Consider the following 20347-nt stretch of genomic DNA (forward strand, 5'->3'; position numbering starts at 1 on the left):
TGTATGATGAGTGGATAGAACGATAATAGAATCAACTGGATGTATACGCACCAGAGTAGCGACTGAACTTTTCGGTTCTGTTAGTTTTTATTTCATTCCACTGTAATAGGTCTTTGATCGGTAGTAGATATCATATGTATAAAGTGCCATCATTCTTTTACATTTTTATTTTAGTCATATCATGTTCATGTTTTACCACTACTTTCATCATTATTTTTTTTTTTTTTTTGTCATCAATTCTGCTATTCTCGATCATCTTCAACTATCTATCATCACTGACTGCCTCTATCATCATCAACTCGAGATCTATTAATTTGACCCTCAAATCAGCAATATACAAATTTTTATTTTCAAAACTGTATATAACCAAAATGTTTATTGAATAAAAATAATAATAATAAAGGAATACTACTACTACATCAAAAAAAAAAAAAAAAAAAAAGAGAGAGAGAGGAAGGAAGGACTCATACACACATAGAAAATAATATCTATTTATCCAGAGATCCATCAATATGTTCCAAGTTATACTTCATTCCAAGCAATAGCGACCATCAAACCAAGACCTATCAACATGGCAGTAAATTCTTTGAAAGCTTGATTTTTGTCCTTGTTGACTTTGCCCGTCACTTCCAGTAATTCAGGAATAACACCCACAGTAGCGATATACAAGAAACCACCTGCCGTAAAAGGAATGACCAGATCGCCCCACTGCAGTTGAGTACCTAATAAACCAACGACGGCGTGTTTGTGATCATGAGAAGAACCGAGTTGAGAAGCTTCTTCAATAAAGATACCAATCAGTGTTCCTAGAAAAGCGCCCACAGCAGTAGTGAATTGAGCCATCATAGCACGTTTCTTGGAGAAGCCGGATTGAATCAAGATAGCATAATCACCAACTTCATGAGGGATTTCATGGAAAAATACAGCAACGGCAGTAGTAGCACCAACAGCAGGAGATGCATAAAAGGAAGCAGCCATGGCAAGTCCATCCGTCATATTATGAGTAAAATCAGCTAATAAATTCAAATAAGCACTAAGTTTGATGCTGGCATCTGGTTGTTGTTGCTTGGTATCTACTGTATGATTGTCGTTTTCTTGTTGTTTTTTGGTATCTTTTCGTTGGCGTAAACCTTCAGGTTTGTCATCGATTTTCTTGTCAAGTTGGTGATGATCGTGGCTGTGTGCTGTACCATGATCGTGGCTATGTCCGCTTCCTCCATTCATGACTCTCATCATCTTGTCCATAATAAAAAAGAAAAAGAAGCCACCAAAGATACCTAATCCTACTAATACATTTTGTTTGTTGTCCACTTCCACTAACGCGGTATGACTATGGTCATCGTGTTCACCAAGGAAAGCATGAGGTAACAAGTGTAAAAAGACATCTCCAAGTAAACCACCTAATACAAATAAAAATACATTGGTTTATTTTCTTTTTTTTTCTTTTTTTTTTTTTTTCTTTCTTTACTTACCAACAGCAAAACTAACCAAGGTATTGAGAGAAGCAGTATTGATATCAGGAGGTACAAAATAAAGTAATAAGTTTGGAAAAATGGAAATATAAGCAGTGGCTAATAAGGAATTGACCATAGCATTTCCAGGGAATAAAAAGGAAAATGCCTGAGCTTGAAGTGACATGATATTTGGCACTTTACAAGAAAAGGGAAAAAGAAAAAGAGAGAGAGAGAATAACGAGAGAATACACACCAAAAAAAAAGAAAAAGGTAAATCTTGCCACGTCCAATTCTTTTGATCTTTAAAATACCGACCACGATGGGAGCTTCAGTCACATACGAATATTGCTAATGGTCTAAAAAAAAAAAAAAAAGGAGAGATTCTTTTTCTTTCTTTCTTTCTTTCTTTCTTTCTTTCTTTGTTATTATTTCTTTGTTATTATTTCTTTATATTATTTATATTAGTTATTTTTATCTATTGAAGAAACATAAACTGACACAAATTATTTTATCAAATATGAATATAGAAAAATTCAAATCAAAGATATTAGGTTTGTGATTTTTTTTTTATTTAGTGGAAAAATCTTTGTACTTATTTTATGCATATATACTAGATATCCTTCGAACTTCTGATCTCCATACTATTACCTCAAAGTCAGTACGGAAATTACTTCAACAAGATACTTCTGAACCTTTGGATGCATATAAAAAAGAACTCAATGACTTGATTATGCAATGTTTCCAACTTGTGGAAGAAGAAAAAGAAGAAAAAGAACACGTGAAAAAGGAATCTTCCTCATCACCATCAACACCTTCAACATGGAATTCAACACCAACTACAAATATTATAGAACGAAAACCAAAACCGACCACTTCCTCCAGTAAACCACGTACTAATAAAAAACGAACAACTGAAGTGATTGATTCAGAAGATGAAGATGGAACAACAAAGAAGAAAAAAAGAAAAGTACCAAAGAAACGAAACGTGGATGCTGCTACTTTACAAAAGAATCCTTTTACAAAATCCTGGTTACTTAGTTCTACCTTAACCGATGTCACTGGTGAAAAAGCGGTAAGTGAAAATTTTAGTTGAAATTCATTCATGTGACTCAAACCTCTTTTATGTTAGTTATCAAGGCCTGCTGTGGTCAAAGCATTATGGAAATATATCAAAGAACACTCTCTTCAAGATCCAACTAACAAAACATTCATTGTATGTGATGATAAACTACGACGGGTGTTTGATGGACAAGATAGGATACATTGTTTTACTATGAACAAGTTTATAGGTAAACATCTATCTGATTTACCTGCTGATTACGTGTTAGATAATGAATTGAAAGATGTTTAGATTAGTTTTGATTAGTGTATTCTTTTTTTTTTTTTTGTGATTGAAAAATAAAGCATTGATGATGACACATTTCTATTCGCCTGTCTTTTAAAACCAACTGTTGGTCAGTTTTTGATGCTGAACCCTTTTGTTTTGGTTCTTTTGAAGCAAGATAGTTTTTAAGGACCCCGCGTGATCTCCTTTTTTTTTTTTTTAAGAAATGTTTGTTTACATATTCCCTTTCTTTTTATATACTCTTTTTTTTTTTCTTTTTTCTTTTTTTCTTCCTTCTCTCTTTCCCCTTTCTTTTTTTTTTTTTTTATAAATCAATCTCCATTTCACTCTATATAAATGTCATCCCTTGAAAATCGACCACGTTCTTCATCATACTCTAATAGTAGAAAGGGTCTATTTGCCACACCATCACAACATTATCCATCCCCTACCAGTTCTTTACCTTCTATGTCTGTCACTTCTCCTACTTTCCCTTCTTTCCATCCTCAACAACAACAACAGCCTGATTATCATCAAAGGAACCATCATCCTTCATCTCCTCCTCAACAACAGCAATCACAGGAACATCATCATCATCATCATAAGAATCATCATCATCATCAAGGAAATCGGCGGTATTCTAAACATCGACTTAGTAACGCATCCAGTACAACACTATCATCCTTCAATAGTTATTATTCTACTGTATCTACTACTTCTCGTCCTTTACGAACGTTTGAAATTATGTTTACCAACATCATTGATGCTTTGATTTTCACCTCTGCTATTGCCATTACAGCTTATAATTATTGGATGGGTTATATTGTAGAAACACCCAGACTTTATGGTCAACAACAACAAAGTAGTAAGTCTCAGGACGCATCATTATTGAAACGTTTGGATATCCCATCGCCTCTATCTTCAAACAAATATCATCGCCCTTCATTGGATTCATCCTCTTCTCCTTCTTCACCTTTACCTTGTGCTACAAGAGACCCATGGTTGCTTTTGAAACGTACTGAAATGGAAGCCCCCGAACCTCAAACGCAACAGCAAAATGTATCAGCAAAAAAAGAAATGGTAAGATTAAGATTCATTTTCCTCTCTTTGACACATGCTTTTTAGACGGATTATTTATATATATGTATATATTTATCTATCAACATAAATATTTATCTCTCTCTATTTTTTTTTCCCTTACACTCACAATCTATTTTTTTTTTGGTATTATGATAATTATTATTTATAGATTCATATTGTCAATAAAAATGACGACGATGATGATGATGATGATCATGTCAACGAACAACATGATGATGAACAAGAAGAAGAGGAAGAAGAAGAAGAAGAAGAAGATTGTGTCAACCGTATGGAAGAAACATTACAAGCTCTGATTCGACAAGGCCAAGAAGCTTTAACTTCACCTATTGATTGGCAATAAATATACCATTCTTCATCATCATCATTATTATTATAACATAGCATATCCCACCCCCTTATTTATTTATTTTAGTTATTATGATTAGTTTTTTTTTTTTTTTCTTTATAAATGATATTTCCCATCTCTCCTGTACAAAATACATACTATTTTTATTTTCCTTCTTCTTCTTATGACTTGCCTAAAAAGGAACAGTGCACCTTACCGGAGGTCTAACATTTTCTTTTTTTTTCACATTTCCCTGAACTTGTTCAATTCCTTCTGTGCATAACGATGATTCCTTTTCCATTGGTCTTGCATACACACATACAAATAGATATAGTTTCCCATTTTTATTATGATCAACATTTCAGAAAATAAGAATACTATACTAAATGAATAAAGATATATATATACATTAAAAATTCTATACTACGTTATCACTTGTTTTGTTTCTCCAGTCGATCCTTTTCCGCCTGTCGTAATTTCATCATAGTAATGGCTTCATAATCTTCAAGTGATACATTGGGTGTATTAGAAGAAGGGGTCTACATCAAAAAAAAAGAAAAAGAGTGAATAAAGAAAAAAGAAAAAAAAAGAGACATGCATCATATATATATATTGATTACCATAGGTGAAGGTATCTTGATATTTTTAAAAAAGGAAGATTGTTGTCCAGTCTTAAATAATGGTTTACTTGCAGATGAGGTAGTAGAAGACATTGTTCTTGCATCATTTTCCATCCTCGCCGCTGCCAATTGTTTTCTTCGTTCTTCATCCTTTTTCATTTTGGTGATGATGGCAGGTTCATGTCCTGACGCCCAGTCTATTGTTTCAAATATTGATAAGGAAGGATTGGTATCTTTGCTTGTCATCACCGCATGCTAAAAAAAAAAAAAATCATCATCATTAGTAAAAGCTCTATCCGAATTTTTCATTTGTATATACTTACAGCATCTACCACGGTGTTAAATACTACCATAGTATGTCCTTTTCTCTTTTCGGTTAATGCAGCAACATCAGTGGCTCCCAAAGGTTTCAATAGTTGTTCAAGATCTTGTGTTGATAAAGGGTATTTCTTCTTTTTCCATTTAAACTTCAATGCCAAGTCAATATCTTCTACCACAGGTACTTTTTCTATCATTCAAAATAATAAATAATTATGGTCAATGATAAAAAACTTCTTTCATTCCTTTTTTTTTTTCTACCTTCTTCTTCTCGTCGTTTCTTCTCCCGTTCTGCAAATTCTATATCTTCTTGTTGTTTTCGTTCCCTTTCCGCACGTAATCGAGCCAGTTCTGCTTCACGCTGAGCCACCATTTGTTCTTGTTCCATACGAGCCTTCTTTGCCTTGTTTTCTCGAGCTTCTAATTCTTCTTGTGCCTGCCTTCGTTTGCTATCCATTTCCTGTTGTTTCTTTTTGCGTTCTAATCGTGCTCGATAGAGATTATCATAAGCTGCTCTTTTCTGTACATCCATTAGTATTTCTTGTGCTTGATTCAACTTGTGAAATAAGATGGCTATCAAATATATATATAAAAATATCATTACAATCAATCTATTATTCATTCAAATACAATCTTTATTTTTTTTTATTATTTTTACTATGAATTTACCTGCATCTGGACTTGGATTTTTATCAGGATGAACAGTCAATGCCTTCTTTCGATAGGCTTTCTTGATATCCCCATCAGTAGCTGTGATTTGAATACCCAAGAGTTCATAATAATCTGTATTATCGTCATCAACCATGGTGTACAATGTAAAAAAAAAAAAAAAAAAAAAAAAAAAGTAAAGAAAAAAAAAACTCGGTCTTTCAAAAAAAAAAAAAAAAAAAAAAAAAAAAAAAAAAAAAGAAAATGGAAAGTGACGGAAAGAACATAGATGGAGGAAGTAAAGAAATGACTCTTTTTCATTGGCTGTTATTGACTGTTGGGTAGTGAAAATTTTTTCCTTCAATTTCAAAATAAAAACTGGTGTTTTTTTTCCCCCCATTTTTCATCTTTCCCTTCTTTCTTCGTTTGATTTTTTTATTCGTTCAGTCATATGTAAGTTATTTTTTTTTTATTTTATTTTATTTGGTGTGGTTTTTCTTTTTATTATTACTTTGGTAGTTCAACTACTAGAAGATTGGATATTGGTGATCACAAGTGATGTTTTTTTTACGTCAAACAAACTAGAGTTTCTGATTTGTTAATCAATGCTGTGAACTTTATGTATCCTGATGTTTTTGTCAAAATCCAATCATCTTGTACTGTTGAAACTACAAATAAAAAAGGAAGAGCAAATATGTGGAAATTGGATAGATGAATGAAATACACGATCTAATTTATCATCTCTCTCTTTTCTTTGATATGATTAGATCTTTACTGATATTTTGATGAACAAACTTTTTGTCTATGGATTCTGATACCAAAGGAAAATAAGGTAAAATATTCAATAATGATTTAAAAGAATAAGATGTTGATCAGTGATGAATGACATTATGTTGGAATTACCGTCTGATTAACGCCTGAAGACAATTTTGTGCTGGCTGCAATCCTGAGATCTATCATCTTATTCTATATCATTTTAAATATGATCATTCTTCGATTGACTAATCATATTTTTTCTTATTTATCATTAGATTATATGGAAATATGTCTTGATTTTTTTTTTCGGTTATTGGATTCCTGTATACCAAGTGGATTTGCCAAGTTTGACATCCTTTACAAGGTAAGAATTGATCTTATGATATGAACGAAGGAAATATATTCGTTTTCTTTTGGTTGTGTGTGTGTGTCACTATGTCAAAATGATGATATTTATTTTAGATGACGAGTCAGACGAGTTATTCTATGGTGACAAACCTTTTTTTTTACCATTCATGCAATACTGAATGACATATACACACATACAACCAGAAAACGTTTTATTCTTTTTGTATCATTATAACTGCATGTCCTGAACATTTTTTAACTGATTGTTCTTTTCTTTTTTTTTTAGTATTTTTGGTTGGGACTTGTTTTCTTTCCTTTGATATTTGTTTTGGTGGTTATTTAACTTGGTCATCCTTTTCTTTTTTTTTTGTACAAGGTAAGTAAGAACATGGGAAAAGTGAAGTTTTAAACAAGTTTACCCTGTTTAAGGATATGAAAAACGGATGATCATCACACAAAAAACGACAAGCATATGTCTGATTACTCGTGTAGACACCTTTTGTTCTGATTTTCATTCTTTTATGGGTTATCTTATCATTTGATAATGAAATTGATTTACTGAATATTTATTCTTTTTTTAAATAGATGGCTTGTCAAAGAAAAAGAAAAAAAAACTTGGTTCATATATCTCTATCTGGTGGCTTGGTTGGAAGTGGTAAGTCCCTTTTTTATTTGATATCATAAAGTCGACAAAGATGGAAGTGATGATTTTTTTTATCACGACGGTCTTCCGAAATAGTATGAGGAAACCTGGTTTGACAACCTACTTTATCTGAGATTTCATCTTTGTTGACTTTAGAATATATACATATGTATAATGAACATTGTTGACTTATTTCTTCTCTTTTTTTTTTTTTTTTTGTCATGAAATAGTAGGTGGGTGTATAGATTATAACCTTATTAGTGTGTAGTAGATATGTAGAATAGTTGGCTGTAGTATATTATTTAATTTGTATGTTAGAAATAAACTTTTTAATTTGAACCTTGATTCATTGTGTTGTGATTTGTTATTATTATTATTTGAAAATGATGCTGATCTCAAATATAAACAAGTTGGTGACAACGATAGATGACAATATATTGAATGAATGAATGATGGTTGATCATATATGACATTGGATTAGGGATAAAAGGTAATGATGATACCGATGATACTCTTGATGGCTGATCATTGATGACTATTTACAAGGTAAATGTCTACTCCTAGTATGCGGAGATGGAAATGCAGGCGGGGCGAGTCTCATTTTTTTTTTTTTTGGGAGATTTCAAAAAAGTCCAAGGCGGCTAGTTGGTAGAATCCTCCTCTTTTCCATTATTTGTACTTGGTAAGTCATGATTGAACAAAGAGGGTACAAGGTTACGTTAGATTATCAACACAACAAATATGTACAAATGCAGTTGGAAATAACAAAAAGATGGATGGATGGATGAAAAAAAAAAATATGAATTGCCGAATCGATGGATGGATGGATGAATGAATTATTACTAGCGATGGGGAACGAAAAGGAAATTAACAATGTATCACATGAAGACTAATTCATTTTTCTTTCCTTCTTTTTTTTTTTTTTTATAAATATTTTTTAGCCATGGGTCGTCGTCCTGCTCGTTGCTACCGTTACTGTAAGAACAAGCCTTACCCCAAGTCTCGTTACTGCCGTGGTGTCCCTGATGCCAAGATTAGAATCTACGATTTGGGTCGTAAGAAGGCTCATGTTGACGACTTCCCTCTCTGTATCCACTTGGTGTCCAACGAATACGAACAATTGTCTGCTGAAGCTCTTGAAGCCGGTCGTATCTGTTGTAACAAGTACATTACCAAGACCTCTGGTAAGGATTCCTTCCACATGCGTATCCGTGTCCATCCTTACCATGTGACCCGTATCAACAAAATGTTGTCTTGTGCTGGTGCTGATAGATTGCAAACTGGTATGCGTGGTGCTTTTGGTAAGCCCAATGGTTTGGTTGCTCGTGTTAACATTGGTCAAATCATCTTCTCTGTCCGTACCAAGGATTCCAACAAGGCTACTGTCATTGAAGCTTTGAGACGTTGCAAGTACAAGTTCCCTGGTCAACAAAAGATCATCATCTCCAAGAAGTGGGGTTTCACTCCTCTTTCTCGTGAAGACTATGTTACTGCTCGTGCTGAAGGCAAGCTTCTCCCTGATGGTTGTTATGTCAAGTTCGTTCCTCAAAAGGGTGCTCTTACCAACTATTTCGATATGGCTTCCCGTGTTTAGATGGTTTACCTAGTTTATAGTAATATATCTCCCTCCTTTTTTTTTGAATAAAAAGAAATGAAATCATTACTCTCGTCATATCTAAATTATGTTACTTTTTTATTATCTCGCATGAGCTGCAAGTGATATGCACAACGTATGACTACATGTTGTTTCCTTAATTTGGCACAGCCTTGAGAGTTGATTACACATAAATAAGGTATCAACTTTAAAGGCCGCATATTGCCTTTTTATTATATTTGTTCCTTTTTTTTTTTTTATTATTTCTCACTCTCTCTTTTTTTTTTTTCTCTTACTTTTTTATTTTACTATTTTCTTCAATTCAACCTTTCTCCTCTCCTTCTTTTTTTTTTTTTTTATATATATCTCCATTCTTTTAATATACAACAATATATATATATACATATGGATTCTTCTAGTAATGCTCGATCTCATTCATCACGACCAGGTCGATCTTCTACTACTACTCCTGGCAAAAGAACCAACGTCACCATGACTCAACGCAATGCTGATAGAGAACGTGAATTACAACGACTGAAAAGCCTTGGGGTAGTATCAGTTCTAAACAAGACATTTGATATGCAAGACTCTACATTTCTTTCACCTGCACCTATCCCTTCTCCGTCTTCTTCTACATCATCTACAGCAGTAACAGACCACACCATCTTAAAACCACCATCATCAGAACCCTCAGAATTGTCAGAGGATGACTACAACCGACATATCAATTATTATGACGCGACAAACAAGACTCAAGTTGATAATAACAACAACAGCAACTATACTAATAATAATGATGAAAAGACTCGACATGGTCTACGACAAAAATCAAGCAGCGATCACCATTGGGTAATGACAACTCTTCCACCCGAACAAGATGAGCCTAGACCGTCAACAAATATACACTATGATGGATATGGTAACTTATCGACATCGGAGATCAGTACTTTATTGAAGAACAGCAACGACGATAACAGCAACCACAACAATGATGATGATGCTGACTACGATGATCTAAAACTATACCAAGTTGAAAACCATGCAGCTCTTATTGACGCCTACAAAAGCACTCGACATGTTTTACAACAATTACTCTATCGATTAAAAGAAAGTCAAAAAGGTCAACAACTTATGGAACACTCTACGAAACAAACAATGGAGACTTGGCTGAATGAAAAGGAAATGGAATCCATCAAAGTAAAACAACTATCTGAAGTGGTGTTAAAACAAGATCAAATGATTCATCAATTGGAATTGGCTCTTTCCTCCGTCTTGGCTGATAATGAAGACTTGCGAAAACTCAACAACAATAGTGACAACAGTGACCGAAGCATGACAAAGGACAAATCAAACCATACAAATGACAATAGTGAAAATGAAATAACGAAGAAGGAAAAAACTCGACAAGGATGGTCAGATCTTCGACAAGAATTGCAACAACTTCAATCTCAAAAGGTCGATTATGAAGAAAAAATCGTGTCTCTATACAGTGAACTGGAATCAAGTCAAGACGAAGTACGGCAACTTACTCTTTTATCTGAAAACTTACACCAACAATGTCAGCAACAACAAATTGCTATTGATGAAAAGATGACCCAGCTGACGAAACAATCGATGAACAAGGATATTCTAATACGAAAATACCGACACCTTGAAAGTATGGAACAACTTGGTCGTGCAACACAACAACTATCACAGCAACAAGAACAAATTCAACATCAGCGTACCGATAGTCAAATGGATGATGTTTCTACGATTCATAGTATCTTATCTTCCTCATCATCCAACAGCACAACAACAACAAATGAATTGGATACAACTGCCATGATTTCGACATCTTCTTTGATTTCTAGGCCATTAGGAAAAATTACAAACAAACGATCTTGGAACACTATGCCTCAACGAAAAGGAAAAGCTGCAATGAACGTTCTCTCTTGGCCTGGTGGTTATATTCCTCCTCCTTCTGGACCTCCTCCAAGTGCACCACTTCCTCCTTTACCACCTGTGGATCATGATGAACATGACGATGATGATGATGAGCAGGTAGATCCCGAACTCAATCGTATGACACAAAGACACTCTACACCATCTCATCAGCAACAACAAAAACCAAATGATCCAAGATTCTCATCTTCATTAGAAATGTTGTTATTGCAAGCACCTTCTGGATATATCTTGGATGATGATACAGCAATGGAACAAGCGTACCGTGAATTTACTGAACAACTGTCAAGTCGATTATCGATCTCAAAAGAAATTGATCATCTTGAATTATGGGATCATGAAGCTTTGGAAAGGTTACAGCAACGACATCAACAAGAAAAACGACAACAACAAGCAAGACCAGCATCTTTGGCTCCTACGACAGAAACAAGTACTTCTTCAAAATGGTCCTCTTCAAGTGATTTGGATGAAAAACATCATGGACGTGACAATACTGCATTTTGGAAAGGTATGAAGAAAAAGTTACGGGTATAGTCAAGCAAGAAAAAAAAAAAAAAAAACTGCCGGTCCAGTTTCTTCCTCTACTTTTATAATTTTTTTAGTTTAGTTTCTGTATTTTATAGTCCTTAGTCATTTGTCACTTTTTTGATATCCACTTTTTATATGCAATAAAGCTTTTTTACTTGACATGCGGAATGTCAATTGATTTGTCTTTTTTTTTTTTTTTTTTTTTTTATGGCTTGTTGGGTCCGAATGAGCAAAAACTAAATTGTTCACCGGAGAGTGTCTCAAATCTTTCTCTTCCACCACAGCATCCGTAAGTGAACCCTACATCACCATCCATCCATCCATCCATCCATCCATCCCATTGATTTCTTTTCTTTTTTTTTTTTACAACCATTGTAGGATTCGTTCGAGTTTTGTGATTAAAGGTACCGATACACTCATATAAAAAAAAAAAAAGAAAGATAACACGACTAGAAAAGGATGGATGGATGAACGAATGAATATATCTCATGTCGATCTATTCTTTTTTACACGCATGCATGTTTTGAAGGACTCACACGACTTTTTGTATATTCTTTTATAGACTTTCATCAACAATATGCTTATTCAAAAGGAAAACCGAAAGGCCATTTACGAAACTCTCTTCAAAGGTAAGCTTATAAAAAAAAAGGCTCAAAGTGATAATCTATGTGAATCAAGATTCGCTAATATCATTGTTTTTTTTTTTATTGAAAATAGATGGTGCTTTAGTTGCTGCCAAGGACTTTAACCTTCCCAAGCATCCTGAAATCAATGTTCCCAACTTGGAAGTCATCAAGGCCATGCAATCTTTGACCTCCAAGGGATACGTCAAGACCCAATTCTCGTGGCAATACTATTACTACACCCTCACTGACGAAGGTATCGATTACCTCCGTGAATGTAAGTGATTTTTTTTTTTTTTTTTTTTACTTTTCAACTCATTTTTATCTTTTTGATAGACCTTCACTTGCCCACTGAAATTGTTCCTGCTACTTTGAAGAAGGCTGCTCGTCCTGCTGCTCCTCGTCGTGCTTGTAAGTGATAAGGCATAACAAAAATGATGAATTGTTGTTCATTTTTTTTTTTGATTAGTCGGTGAAGGTCGTGAAGGTGGTCGTGGTTCTCGTGGTGATCGCGATGATTATCGTCGCAAGGAAGGTGCTTCTGGTGACTTTAAGCCTGAATTCCGTGGTGGATTCGGTAAGTTAAAACAATAAATCGTCAATCATCCATACTCATCATATCTGTTTTATATTAGGTCGTGGTCGTCGCGAATAGATTAGTGTCTCTTTCATCTTCCCCTTTTTTTTTCTTTTGTTATTGTTTTCACACATACACACATCAAAATAAAAAAAATATGAATCATCATGCATTTTTTTGTTTGTCTTTTGACTTTTGGTTTTATTGAAATCAAGTTATTCTATTCTATATATATATACATAATATGAGGGGAAAAAAACAAGAATATAATTTCTATTCTGCGGTGGATATATACTAAAGATTTGATAGAGAAAGCCCTTTTCAACTTGGATCTTGTGGTTGGATAATTGGTGGCATCATCATAGGATCCATCTTTTGTGCTTGATCAGTAAGGTACGAATTCCATTCTTGAATATCGAATGAGGACGGGATTTCCCAAAAGGCTGTGGCATTTGGATCAAAAACTCGTTGTGAGACATCTATCGTGTCATCATTATCAAAATGATTCAATCGGATGGTTGTTGCTGATCTACCAGATGGATTGGGTGTTGATAATGGTGAAATGATATGTCCTGTCTCTGCAAACAATTCTTCCTTGAATGTACTGTTCATTTCCTGCTGAGTCGATGTATCATCTTTGAATTGTTCGATGGAGGATGAAAATGATTCAACCGGATGTTGTTCTGGTTCTGGCGAATTGGGTACAGCTATGGATATTTCGTTCTTGACCAATTTCTGCGTTTGTGAATAACTTTCATCCACATTTTCCAAGTTGATATCACGCAATCCAGCTAATGCACCAAGGATGTTACAGTGTCGAGCCGATGTGGACCATGTCTTTTCTAGTTCGTCCATAGCACGCATTGTTTTGTTAGTGCTAATCTTGGCTTCAAAGGCAAACATACTGTCGGAAGATTGAGCATTGTGAATAAAGATGATCCCAGCTGTAAACATAAAATAAAGAGCATAATTGTTGACACCTTTCAAAACACCGTCGGCTAATAGAGATTCAGAAATATCCAGAATCTTGTTGGCTGCAAAAGTACATATAGATGCTGAAGGAAAGACAGATGGGGCTGCCGTTGTCGAAGAATCAGGAATAAAGGGTCGATGAAGAAGAATCAACGTGGTATAAAATAACATGTGCATCTGGCAGAGTTGTAAAGCTGGTGCTGGTTTTCGTTCCGCTAATCGAGTGTTGGGAGGTTTGTATTGCATTGTACTAGGTAGTCTCGCCATCCATTTGTTGAGTCCACGATCTAAATTTGATACCACACTGTCAGGACATGTCATCATCGAAAGCTGTTTTCGTCCTCGTACCATATAAAGATCCCGTAGCACATCTCCAAGGAGTTCGCATAATTTGACCAATTGATGGAATCGTTCAGTGATTTGTAATGATTCTCCATTGGCATCTTTATCTATATATTGGGGATATGGAGTGTCATAATCGCGTTCATCCAATACAGGTGATCGTCCATGCATAGCACAAGAAAGTCGATCAACAACAAAACAACTATAAAAGCATCGTTTTCGTTCTTCCTTTTCCACATCAGTAAGATTCCAATTGTCACAATTTCGATGTAATCCAAGATTCTGAGCCATTCGGAATGCCTAAAAAAAAAAAAAAAAAAAAAAAAAAAAAAAGAGTTAAATATAAATCACGAATAATCAACTATTATTTACCATGCCACTATATAACCAACCACGACTCGTCTTTAATGCCCCATTTTGATGACTACTCATCAACAGTAATGATTGAATAGTATAAACCTTGAAACCATCCCATTCTAAATCCATCAACAATCGAGCCCTTTCAAAAAAGATGTCGCCAGCTGTATCAGGTCTATCAGGATCAGAGCGCACACGAGAATCAGAAGATAAACGGGAAGTGATAGCGTAAATAGCGTTGAGTAAAAGTGCTGGTGGTGGGTTGTCCTTTGAGTTCAGACGTTCGAAAAATGAATCCTTATGAAGGAGTGGAAGCCAAGGATAAAAAGTATTGAAGTATAAGTCCAAAAGATGTTGAGAAAGATCGTCTGGTGGAAGTTCATATGGATCTACTGCTATTTTGCCTTCTCGTGCTGATTTCAAATCGTTGGAATTGAAGTGTATTGATCCATTCTTCAAGTTCTTGTTACTGTGGAGCATGTCAAAGCCAGATGATTTGCCGTAGTATCTCAGCTGTCCCGAGTCGTCAATGGATAAGTTATCAAGTTGATCAGGTCGTTGTTGCGGTGATCGCTGTTCATTGCCTTCGGTATGATACTTTTCAGTATTGTTTTTTTCCATGTGATCAGATCGTATTTGATTATAATTGCTGGAATTGCTATCTTGATCGGATAATGTTTCACTTTTCATATGCATCATTGAGTTGGGCACGCCGTCTAGATCTTGTAGCGAAGTGTGGTGAAGTGGTCGAGGTCGTACAAGTTCACCATAGGCTGTTTCCAAGGGTGTGTTGAGTTCGGCCAGAATAGCTTGAGATCGTGGATCGTCTTCTTGAGTAAAACTGCCCAAAAGTGCTTCCAACCTTTGTAATCGTCCTTCGATAGCTTCAATATATCCTTTTGGTGGACCTCGCTAAAAGAATGAAACAATAAAAAAAAAAAATACATCAACAACTATATTAAGGAAACTGTCTCGTTCATATCTATAGTTTATTTACCTTCTTTGTCGATTCAAGATAATGACATTGTATTCCAAGTGTAATACAGTTATTGCATGTTGGTGGTGAACCTAAACATTTTATCTTCTTGCGACGGCATTGTTCACTTTTATATTAAAAAGAAAGAAAAAAAACGTAAGAAAATAAAACATGGTAAAAGTCAGCATCTAATAAACTTTAAACAAATGTTCATTGCGCAAAACTTACCAAGCACGACTCACACGCTGTCGTTTTCGTTCCCCTTCTTCAGTCATAATAAAAATTATAAAGAAAAAAGAAGTGCCTTTCCTTTTTTTTTTTTTTTTATCTTCAAAAAAGTAAAAAAAAAAAAAAAAAAATTGGAACAGCGGTCCAATAGGGAACTTAGTTTCCTGATAGTGAAATCTGGGGTAAATAAAAACACATCCTGCTTTGTCATCCGCGATTGACATTTGATCTCTTAATATAGTTGTTGATCAGTACTTGCGTATGAATGATACGCCTGCCATTTTTAATAGATTAACAACATCATCAATGAACAACGAATCAGCTTGAAATTGAACTGCTTCCCATTCCTATTCATCCAATCATCATCATCATCCAATCAAACTATTACTAGATTCCTCTCAAAAAACGTAGTTTAATGTCATCTAATTCTATTTTATCACTTAACAAATCCTATTGTGCAATTAATGTCAAAAAAAATTCCATCGATTTTTTTTGAAAAATTGCCTGATGATCCCTCGACGATTGCTTTCTTACAGCTAAAATTTGGCTGAGGACTTTCAAATTTTTGGCTGTAAAATCGAAAATTGATCCCTTTTTTTTTTTTTTTTATCTTTTCATCCCTCATCCAAAAATGATCATCATCGCATGGGATTTAGACTAGAGATAAAAAAAATCATGTTCTTTCAATTGATCTAACGTTTTCTTGATAGGATACTTCCCCATTTCCAGAGTAAATTAAAAAATAAAAATCGTCATCTTTCATCTAAAATGATCAGCATCAAATAAAAATATTATCATTGGATTCCTCATTCTTACTAATGAATGTCAAAACGTTTTTTCTTATAAATCATAATAAATCAATGTACAGATGATGATTTATGATATCGTTCAGTACTTTGCAGGTCGAGTTTCGAACTAAAAAAAAAAAAATAAGTACACAAGATCTGATCATGGAAGAACGAATTTTCATTCTATAGTGTATGATAGTAACTCTATGTTGAGTGAAGGTTTTATGAAAAAGACAGCACGTTATTTTTATGACATTTCTACGCATATAGATTATTTTTTTTTTTTTTTTTTTTTGGTTGATGATAATCGTAGGATGATAAATTGTATGATGGTAATTTGTAAGGAATAACAACGAATACTTTATTCATAAAAATAGGATAATTAAAAGCTATAATAAATATGGTAATAACTATGATGTGGTAAGTGCGTTTCATATATGTGTAAAAGGAAAAAAAAAAAGTCAAGGGAGGTCAGGAAGGGCAAGATCCTCCAACAATCGCGAGCGAGCTCTTTTTCCAAAAGTACGACGACGTTTTCCATCCAACCAATGAATCGTTTCAGCATAAGTATGGGGAAGGACACGGGGAACAGTAACTTGATGATCGAGAGGCGCCATGGTGAAGTAGAATTCGTTGGTGATTTCCTTTGTATTCTTTTCGATATCGATGACAGAGGCGACAACACGGACTTGGAAGGAGCTATGAGGAGAGCCTAAAGAATAAACAATACCAGCCTTCATGGATAATAGGGAGCCCACAAATACCGGTTTGCGAAAGGTGACGCGATCCATCGAAAGAACTACAGCTGAGCTGGAATGTAAAAAAGTTGAAGCAGTGCAGTAAGAGAGTTCTACTGCCATGCGCATAATAAAACCACCAAAGATATTACCATGACTGTTGCGGAACTGAGCATGACAGAAGATTAAATTATCCATACGAGTATCGGCCATCCATACACAATTGCTGGGTAAACGTTGTTTTTCTCCATTTGCTGGGACTATAAAATCATCTCCATTATCGTGTTGCGGGTGCATATACTGAGACGCTTCCAAGTACATTCGATGCATTTCCAGACTTTCCTGTGCAGTCGGCGGTTGTTGGTCGAGCGATTTTTCTGCTTCCAGTTTCTTTCGCATTTTGTTTTTCTTGGCCACTTCGATAAGTCGTTCTTCTTCTGGTGATGTTGCTCGTAATGGGTTAATCTTGATTGGTTTATGTGTTTTTGCATCAATGGCGACCATGGTGAATCGTGTAATTAAGATAGTGTTTGCATCGAGTTTACTATTGTTGGTGACATCAATGTTTTCCTTGTCGGCGATAAGTGCATCTACATCAGCTCCCTCAGGTACAATTTCAGCTTTGATGAGGACTAAATAAAAGAGATCAATGTGAGGAATTAAAAAAAAAAAAGTGATGTTTTTGTTACTAGCTTACTTTCCATAGAACTGCTACCCACATATGTGACATTTCCACTAAGTTTGTAATTTTCTACTACTTTGGGTAAGAAAAGATCTAGTCTATCCATACTTGCTGTCACCATCGTGATAGGACTGGCATTGGGATCAAAATTTTCAGCATGTTTTGAAGCAATGATGTAGGCCAGATTATCCAAATCTAACAAGTTAAAAAAAAAAATAGAATCAAAGTGATAGAGAATTCTATATCCACTTACCTTCCAGTAGTTTCCCAGTACGAATGCCACCATCCACAAAGATATATTGTTCCAATAATTCAGGTGAGCTTTTGAATGGTAAATAGATATCCGTGTAACTATCCCTCATCTACGTAGAAAAAATAAAAGATGATGAATGATACCATTTGATATGGACCAGTACTTACTGTTTTTTCGATTAGCACTCGTTCAGTAGTAGTTTGTATCTTGTCAGCATTCTTCTTTTCTCTTTGTTTTTCTTTTTCAGCAATTTGATCCATCCAGAACGATACGGGCCGGGAAGTATACACTTTGTTGTTTTCATTACTATGTGGCAATACTGTTAATGTATCGAGAATTAAAAAACCTTATTAGTGAATATAAAAGAATCCTTCGTTTGATCTATCACAACTTACCTAGAGGTTCTTGACGTTCTTTCCACAGTATCCTTGTAAACGTTGAAAATGATCTTGATGGATGATGATGATGAAGAGTATGGGTTGAAGTAGGTGGTAAAAATAATAGGTGAATTCTAAATAAAGACGAAGAATGGGATGTAAATTTTTGACAGGCAGTACTAAATCTAGGAAACATGATATATACTAAAGGAGAAGAGGAATAGGAAGAAGAAGAAAAATGTGAAAAAAAAAAATATTTTACGCATGATGGCGGGGTCCAAAATGAGAATAGGTATATGCACAAATCTATCTATCTACTCGATCGAATACCGATACACTTCTATCGACTGATCCAATAAGCCAATCACTAATTCATCCTTTCCATCAGTATTCACATCACCCATAGTCATAGTATGAGGCCAATCCTTGGTCTCTATTTCAGAAACGACCTACACATTGAGAGGAAAAAAAAAAAAAGGAATATATAAAGTTAGACAATCACGAGATAATATGATAGACTTCTACTTACTTGAGCATTTTGGTATATCTTGACTTTATTGGCATGTCCCATGCATATAACAAGATCAGGTTCAGTTTCTGGCATCCCAAATGGTCTAAAACACATAATTTGACAAATGTGAAACCCAACATGAAACCATGGAAAGATCTGAGAATATAAGAAAGGAAAAAAAAAAAAAAGGTTGTGAGTTATTCTATGGTTATCCCTTTTTGGTACTTACCTCAAAGTCAATCATCACATAAACTATCCCATCTTGACCAGCTAATAACACTTGTCGAGAAGAGAGCTTTTCATGAGTTTCCTTGTGATGTATTTTTGAAGGAGTTGTATCCAAGATGCGATTCTTTGTGTGAATTGTCAAAAAGTGACCAGAACATATCTAGAGATAGAAAATTAAAGTTAAATGTAAAAAAATATATCACTTTTTTTTTATTACTATTATTATTTTCTTACTGATTTGATAGTAGTTGATGTCCGCAGAGTTTGAATACATTGTCCTTCATGCATGAAATGTATCATCGGCCAACCATTTGTTACTAAAAGACAAGACATTTGCAAACCAAAAGAATCTGTCAGTTTGGTAGAATGAATGCAACCTATGGTAGCTGATTGTCGATTTATCTAAAACACAAGTAATTTTAAATCAAAGCAATAAGCATTCTATAATAATCATCAGTCATCATAGTAATACTACAAACTTACTGTTCCTTCAGCTGCCATTGTTCTACTCCATTGTTCGAGATTGAATTTCCACAAGGTATCATGTTGTCGAAAACTGCTAATCATACCACTAGTATCTCCAATAATGATTTCATAACTGCCCACTAGTCAAACAGGACAGAAAAAGAAAAAGAGGATCTTAGTTCGGTTATTTCAAGAACAAAAAAAAAAAAAAAAAAAAAAAAAAAAAAAAAAAAAAAAAAAAAAAAAATTACCCAGATTTTCGTGAATATCAATACAACTGATGGGTGCACCTACAGATTGTTTTGTCAAGATTTGTTGATTGGAAAAGGATGTCACCATTCCATCGGAATCACCTACCACTACATCCTTAACGCCGTGACCTGTCAAATGATGCAGATTGAGCGTTTGCACAGCACCACCTTTTGTTTCTAGTAAAACGACTACTGGCTAAAGAATGGTAAAAACTGTAAATCATCTAATCAATTCTATCTATAATCATAAATATACGCTTACCTTTGTCTGATTCAAAGTAAGTACACGTCCTGCTGTTGTACCAATAAGAATGTCGTTTTCTTGACTCATTTCTTCAATAAAGGGTTTGCCCACCGCAATGCATGTTATAGGATCT

General features: G+C 34.6%; 10 protein-coding genes across 10 annotated transcripts; 5 read left to right on the forward strand and 5 right to left on the reverse strand.

The window, feature by feature from the left end:
* Window positions 1-428: 428 nt before the first annotated feature.
* Window positions 429-1691, reverse strand: BX664DRAFT_329497 (Zinc/iron permease). Its single transcript, XM_051544797.1, has 2 exons — window positions 1473-1691; window positions 429-1400 (listed from the first exon to the last, which is right to left on the reverse strand). Exons 1-2 carry the CDS (start codon window positions 1636-1638, stop codon window positions 523-525), a joined length of 1044 nt encoding a protein of 347 aa, XP_051401804.1. The 5' UTR covers window positions 1639-1691; the 3' UTR covers window positions 429-522.
* A 169-nt stretch (window positions 1692-1860) lies between these two features.
* On the forward strand, window positions 1861-2871 carry BX664DRAFT_329499 (SWIB/MDM2 domain-containing protein). The gene is made up of 3 exons (XM_051544798.1): window positions 1861-2005; window positions 2069-2526; window positions 2584-2871. The coding sequence occupies exons 1-3, from the start codon at window positions 1972-1974 to the stop codon at window positions 2803-2805; spliced, it is 714 nt and encodes a 237-aa protein (XP_051401805.1). The 5' UTR covers window positions 1861-1971; the 3' UTR covers window positions 2806-2871.
* A 221-nt stretch (window positions 2872-3092) lies between these two features.
* On the forward strand, window positions 3093-4598 carry BX664DRAFT_329500 (uncharacterized protein). Its single transcript, XM_051544799.1, has 2 exons — window positions 3093-3858; window positions 4028-4598. Exons 1-2 carry the CDS (start codon window positions 3136-3138, stop codon window positions 4217-4219), a joined length of 915 nt encoding a protein of 304 aa, XP_051401806.1. The 5' UTR covers window positions 3093-3135; the 3' UTR covers window positions 4220-4598.
* Window positions 4599-4803: 205 nt separating this feature from the next.
* On the reverse strand, window positions 4804-5947 carry BX664DRAFT_364906 (uncharacterized protein; the record flags this gene model as incomplete). The annotated part of the gene is made up of 4 exons (XM_051548439.1): window positions 4804-5079; window positions 5148-5332; window positions 5404-5715; window positions 5812-5947. 4 exons carry the CDS (start codon window positions 5945-5947, stop codon window positions 4804-4806), a joined length of 909 nt encoding a protein of 302 aa, XP_051401807.1.
* Window positions 5948-8198: 2251 nt separating this feature from the next.
* On the forward strand, window positions 8199-9217 carry BX664DRAFT_329507 (60S ribosomal protein L10-A). The gene is made up of 2 exons (XM_051544800.1): window positions 8199-8219; window positions 8479-9217. Exon 2 carries the CDS (start codon window positions 8481-8483, stop codon window positions 9129-9131), a length of 651 nt encoding a protein of 216 aa, XP_051401808.1. The 5' UTR covers window positions 8199-8219; window positions 8479-8480; the 3' UTR covers window positions 9132-9217.
* Window positions 9218-9434: 217 nt separating this feature from the next.
* On the forward strand, window positions 9435-12034 carry BX664DRAFT_329509 (uncharacterized protein). The gene is made up of 2 exons (XM_051544801.1): window positions 9435-11786; window positions 12018-12034. The coding sequence occupies exon 1, from the start codon at window positions 9537-9539 to the stop codon at window positions 11607-11609; it is 2073 nt and encodes a 690-aa protein (XP_051401809.1). The 5' UTR covers window positions 9435-9536; the 3' UTR covers window positions 11610-11786; window positions 12018-12034.
* Window positions 12035-12180: 146 nt separating this feature from the next.
* BX664DRAFT_364908 (Plectin/S10 domain-containing protein) lies at window positions 12181-12820 on the forward strand (the record flags this gene model as incomplete). Its single annotated transcript, XM_051548440.1, has 4 exons — window positions 12181-12232; window positions 12321-12503; window positions 12563-12637; window positions 12696-12820. The coding sequence occupies 4 exons, from the start codon at window positions 12181-12183 to the stop codon at window positions 12818-12820; spliced, it is 435 nt and encodes a 144-aa protein (XP_051401810.1).
* A 168-nt stretch (window positions 12821-12988) lies between these two features.
* BX664DRAFT_278273 (fungal-specific transcription factor domain-containing protein) lies at window positions 12989-15732 on the reverse strand. The gene is made up of 4 exons (XM_051541400.1): window positions 15679-15732; window positions 15472-15577; window positions 14490-15386; window positions 12989-14417 (listed from the first exon to the last, which is right to left on the reverse strand). Exons 1-4 carry the CDS (start codon window positions 15723-15725, stop codon window positions 13125-13127), a joined length of 2343 nt encoding a protein of 780 aa, XP_051401811.1. The 5' UTR covers window positions 15726-15732; the 3' UTR covers window positions 12989-13124.
* A 1195-nt stretch (window positions 15733-16927) lies between these two features.
* Window positions 16928-18711, reverse strand: BX664DRAFT_364910 (acyl-CoA thioester hydrolase; the record flags this gene model as incomplete). Its single annotated transcript, XM_051548441.1, has 5 exons — window positions 16928-17835; window positions 17901-18080; window positions 18139-18247; window positions 18306-18457; window positions 18534-18711. 5 exons carry the CDS (start codon window positions 18709-18711, stop codon window positions 16928-16930), a joined length of 1527 nt encoding a protein of 508 aa, XP_051401812.1.
* BX664DRAFT_105662 (uncharacterized protein) lies at window positions 18659-20172 on the reverse strand. The gene is made up of 6 exons (XM_051539680.1): window positions 19971-20172; window positions 19738-19859; window positions 19489-19656; window positions 19256-19414; window positions 19045-19182; window positions 18659-18964 (listed from the first exon to the last, which is right to left on the reverse strand). Exons 1-6 carry the CDS (start codon window positions 20056-20058, stop codon window positions 18830-18832), a joined length of 810 nt encoding a protein of 269 aa, XP_051401813.1. The 5' UTR covers window positions 20059-20172; the 3' UTR covers window positions 18659-18829.
* Window positions 20173-20347: the final 175 nt, after the last annotated feature.

Source organism: Halteromyces radiatus (genome assembly GCF_025201355.1).
Source record: "Halteromyces radiatus strain CBS 162.75 chromosome Unknown BX664scaffold_3, whole genome shotgun sequence".
Classification (NCBI taxonomy): Eukaryota; Fungi; Mucoromycota; class Mucoromycetes; order Mucorales; family Cunninghamellaceae; genus Halteromyces; species Halteromyces radiatus.

Bases quoted from the DNA above. Each gene is read 5' to 3' on its own strand.
- BX664DRAFT_329497 (XM_051544797.1), bottom strand. From the start codon at position 1,638: ATGTCACTTCAAGCTCAGGCATTTTCCTTTTTATTCCCTGGAAATGCT. The intron at 1,401-1,472 runs GTAAGTAAAGAA...TATTTGTATTAG, and splicing joins CTTGGTTAGTTTTGCTGTTG to GTGGTTTACTTGGAGATGTC.
- BX664DRAFT_329499 (XM_051544798.1), top strand. From the start codon at position 1,972: ATGAATATAGAAAAATTCAAATCAAAGATATTAG. The intron at 2,006-2,068 runs GTTTGTGATTTT...CATATATACTAG, and splicing joins ATTCAAATCAAAGATATTAG to ATATCCTTCGAACTTCTGAT. The intron at 2,527-2,583 runs GTAAGTGAAAAT...CTTTTATGTTAG, and splicing joins ATGTCACTGGTGAAAAAGCG to TTATCAAGGCCTGCTGTGGT.
- BX664DRAFT_329500 (XM_051544799.1), top strand. From the start codon at position 3,136: ATGTCATCCCTTGAAAATCGACCACGTTCTTCATCATACTCTAATAGT. The intron at 3,859-4,027 runs GTAAGATTAAGA...TATTATTTATAG, and splicing joins TATCAGCAAAAAAAGAAATG to ATTCATATTGTCAATAAAAA.
- BX664DRAFT_329507 (XM_051544800.1), top strand. From the start codon at position 8,481: ATGGGTCGTCGTCCTGCTCGTTGCTACCGTTACTGTAAGAACAAGCCT.
- BX664DRAFT_329509 (XM_051544801.1), top strand. From the start codon at position 9,537: ATGGATTCTTCTAGTAATGCTCGATCTCATTCATCACGACCAGGTCGA.
- BX664DRAFT_278273 (XM_051541400.1), bottom strand. From the start codon at position 15,725: ATGACTGAAGAAGGGGAACGAAAACGACAGCGTGTGAGTCGTGCTTG. The intron at 15,387-15,471 runs GTAAATAAACTA...TCATTCTTTTAG, and splicing joins ATCTTGAATCGACAAAGAAG to CGAGGTCCACCAAAAGGATA. The intron at 14,418-14,489 runs GTAAATAATAGT...TTTTTTTTTTAG, and splicing joins GTTGGTTATATAGTGGCATG to GCATTCCGAATGGCTCAGAA.
- BX664DRAFT_105662 (XM_051539680.1), bottom strand. From the start codon at position 20,058: ATGGTGACATCCTTTTCCAATCAACAAATCTTGACAAAACAATCTGTA. The intron at 19,415-19,488 runs GTAAGAAAATAA...TTCTATCTCTAG, and splicing joins CATCAACTACTATCAAATCA to ATATGTTCTGGTCACTTTTT. The intron at 19,183-19,255 runs GTAAGTACCAAA...TTATATTCTCAG, and splicing joins ATGTGATGATTGACTTTGAG to ATCTTTCCATGGTTTCATGT.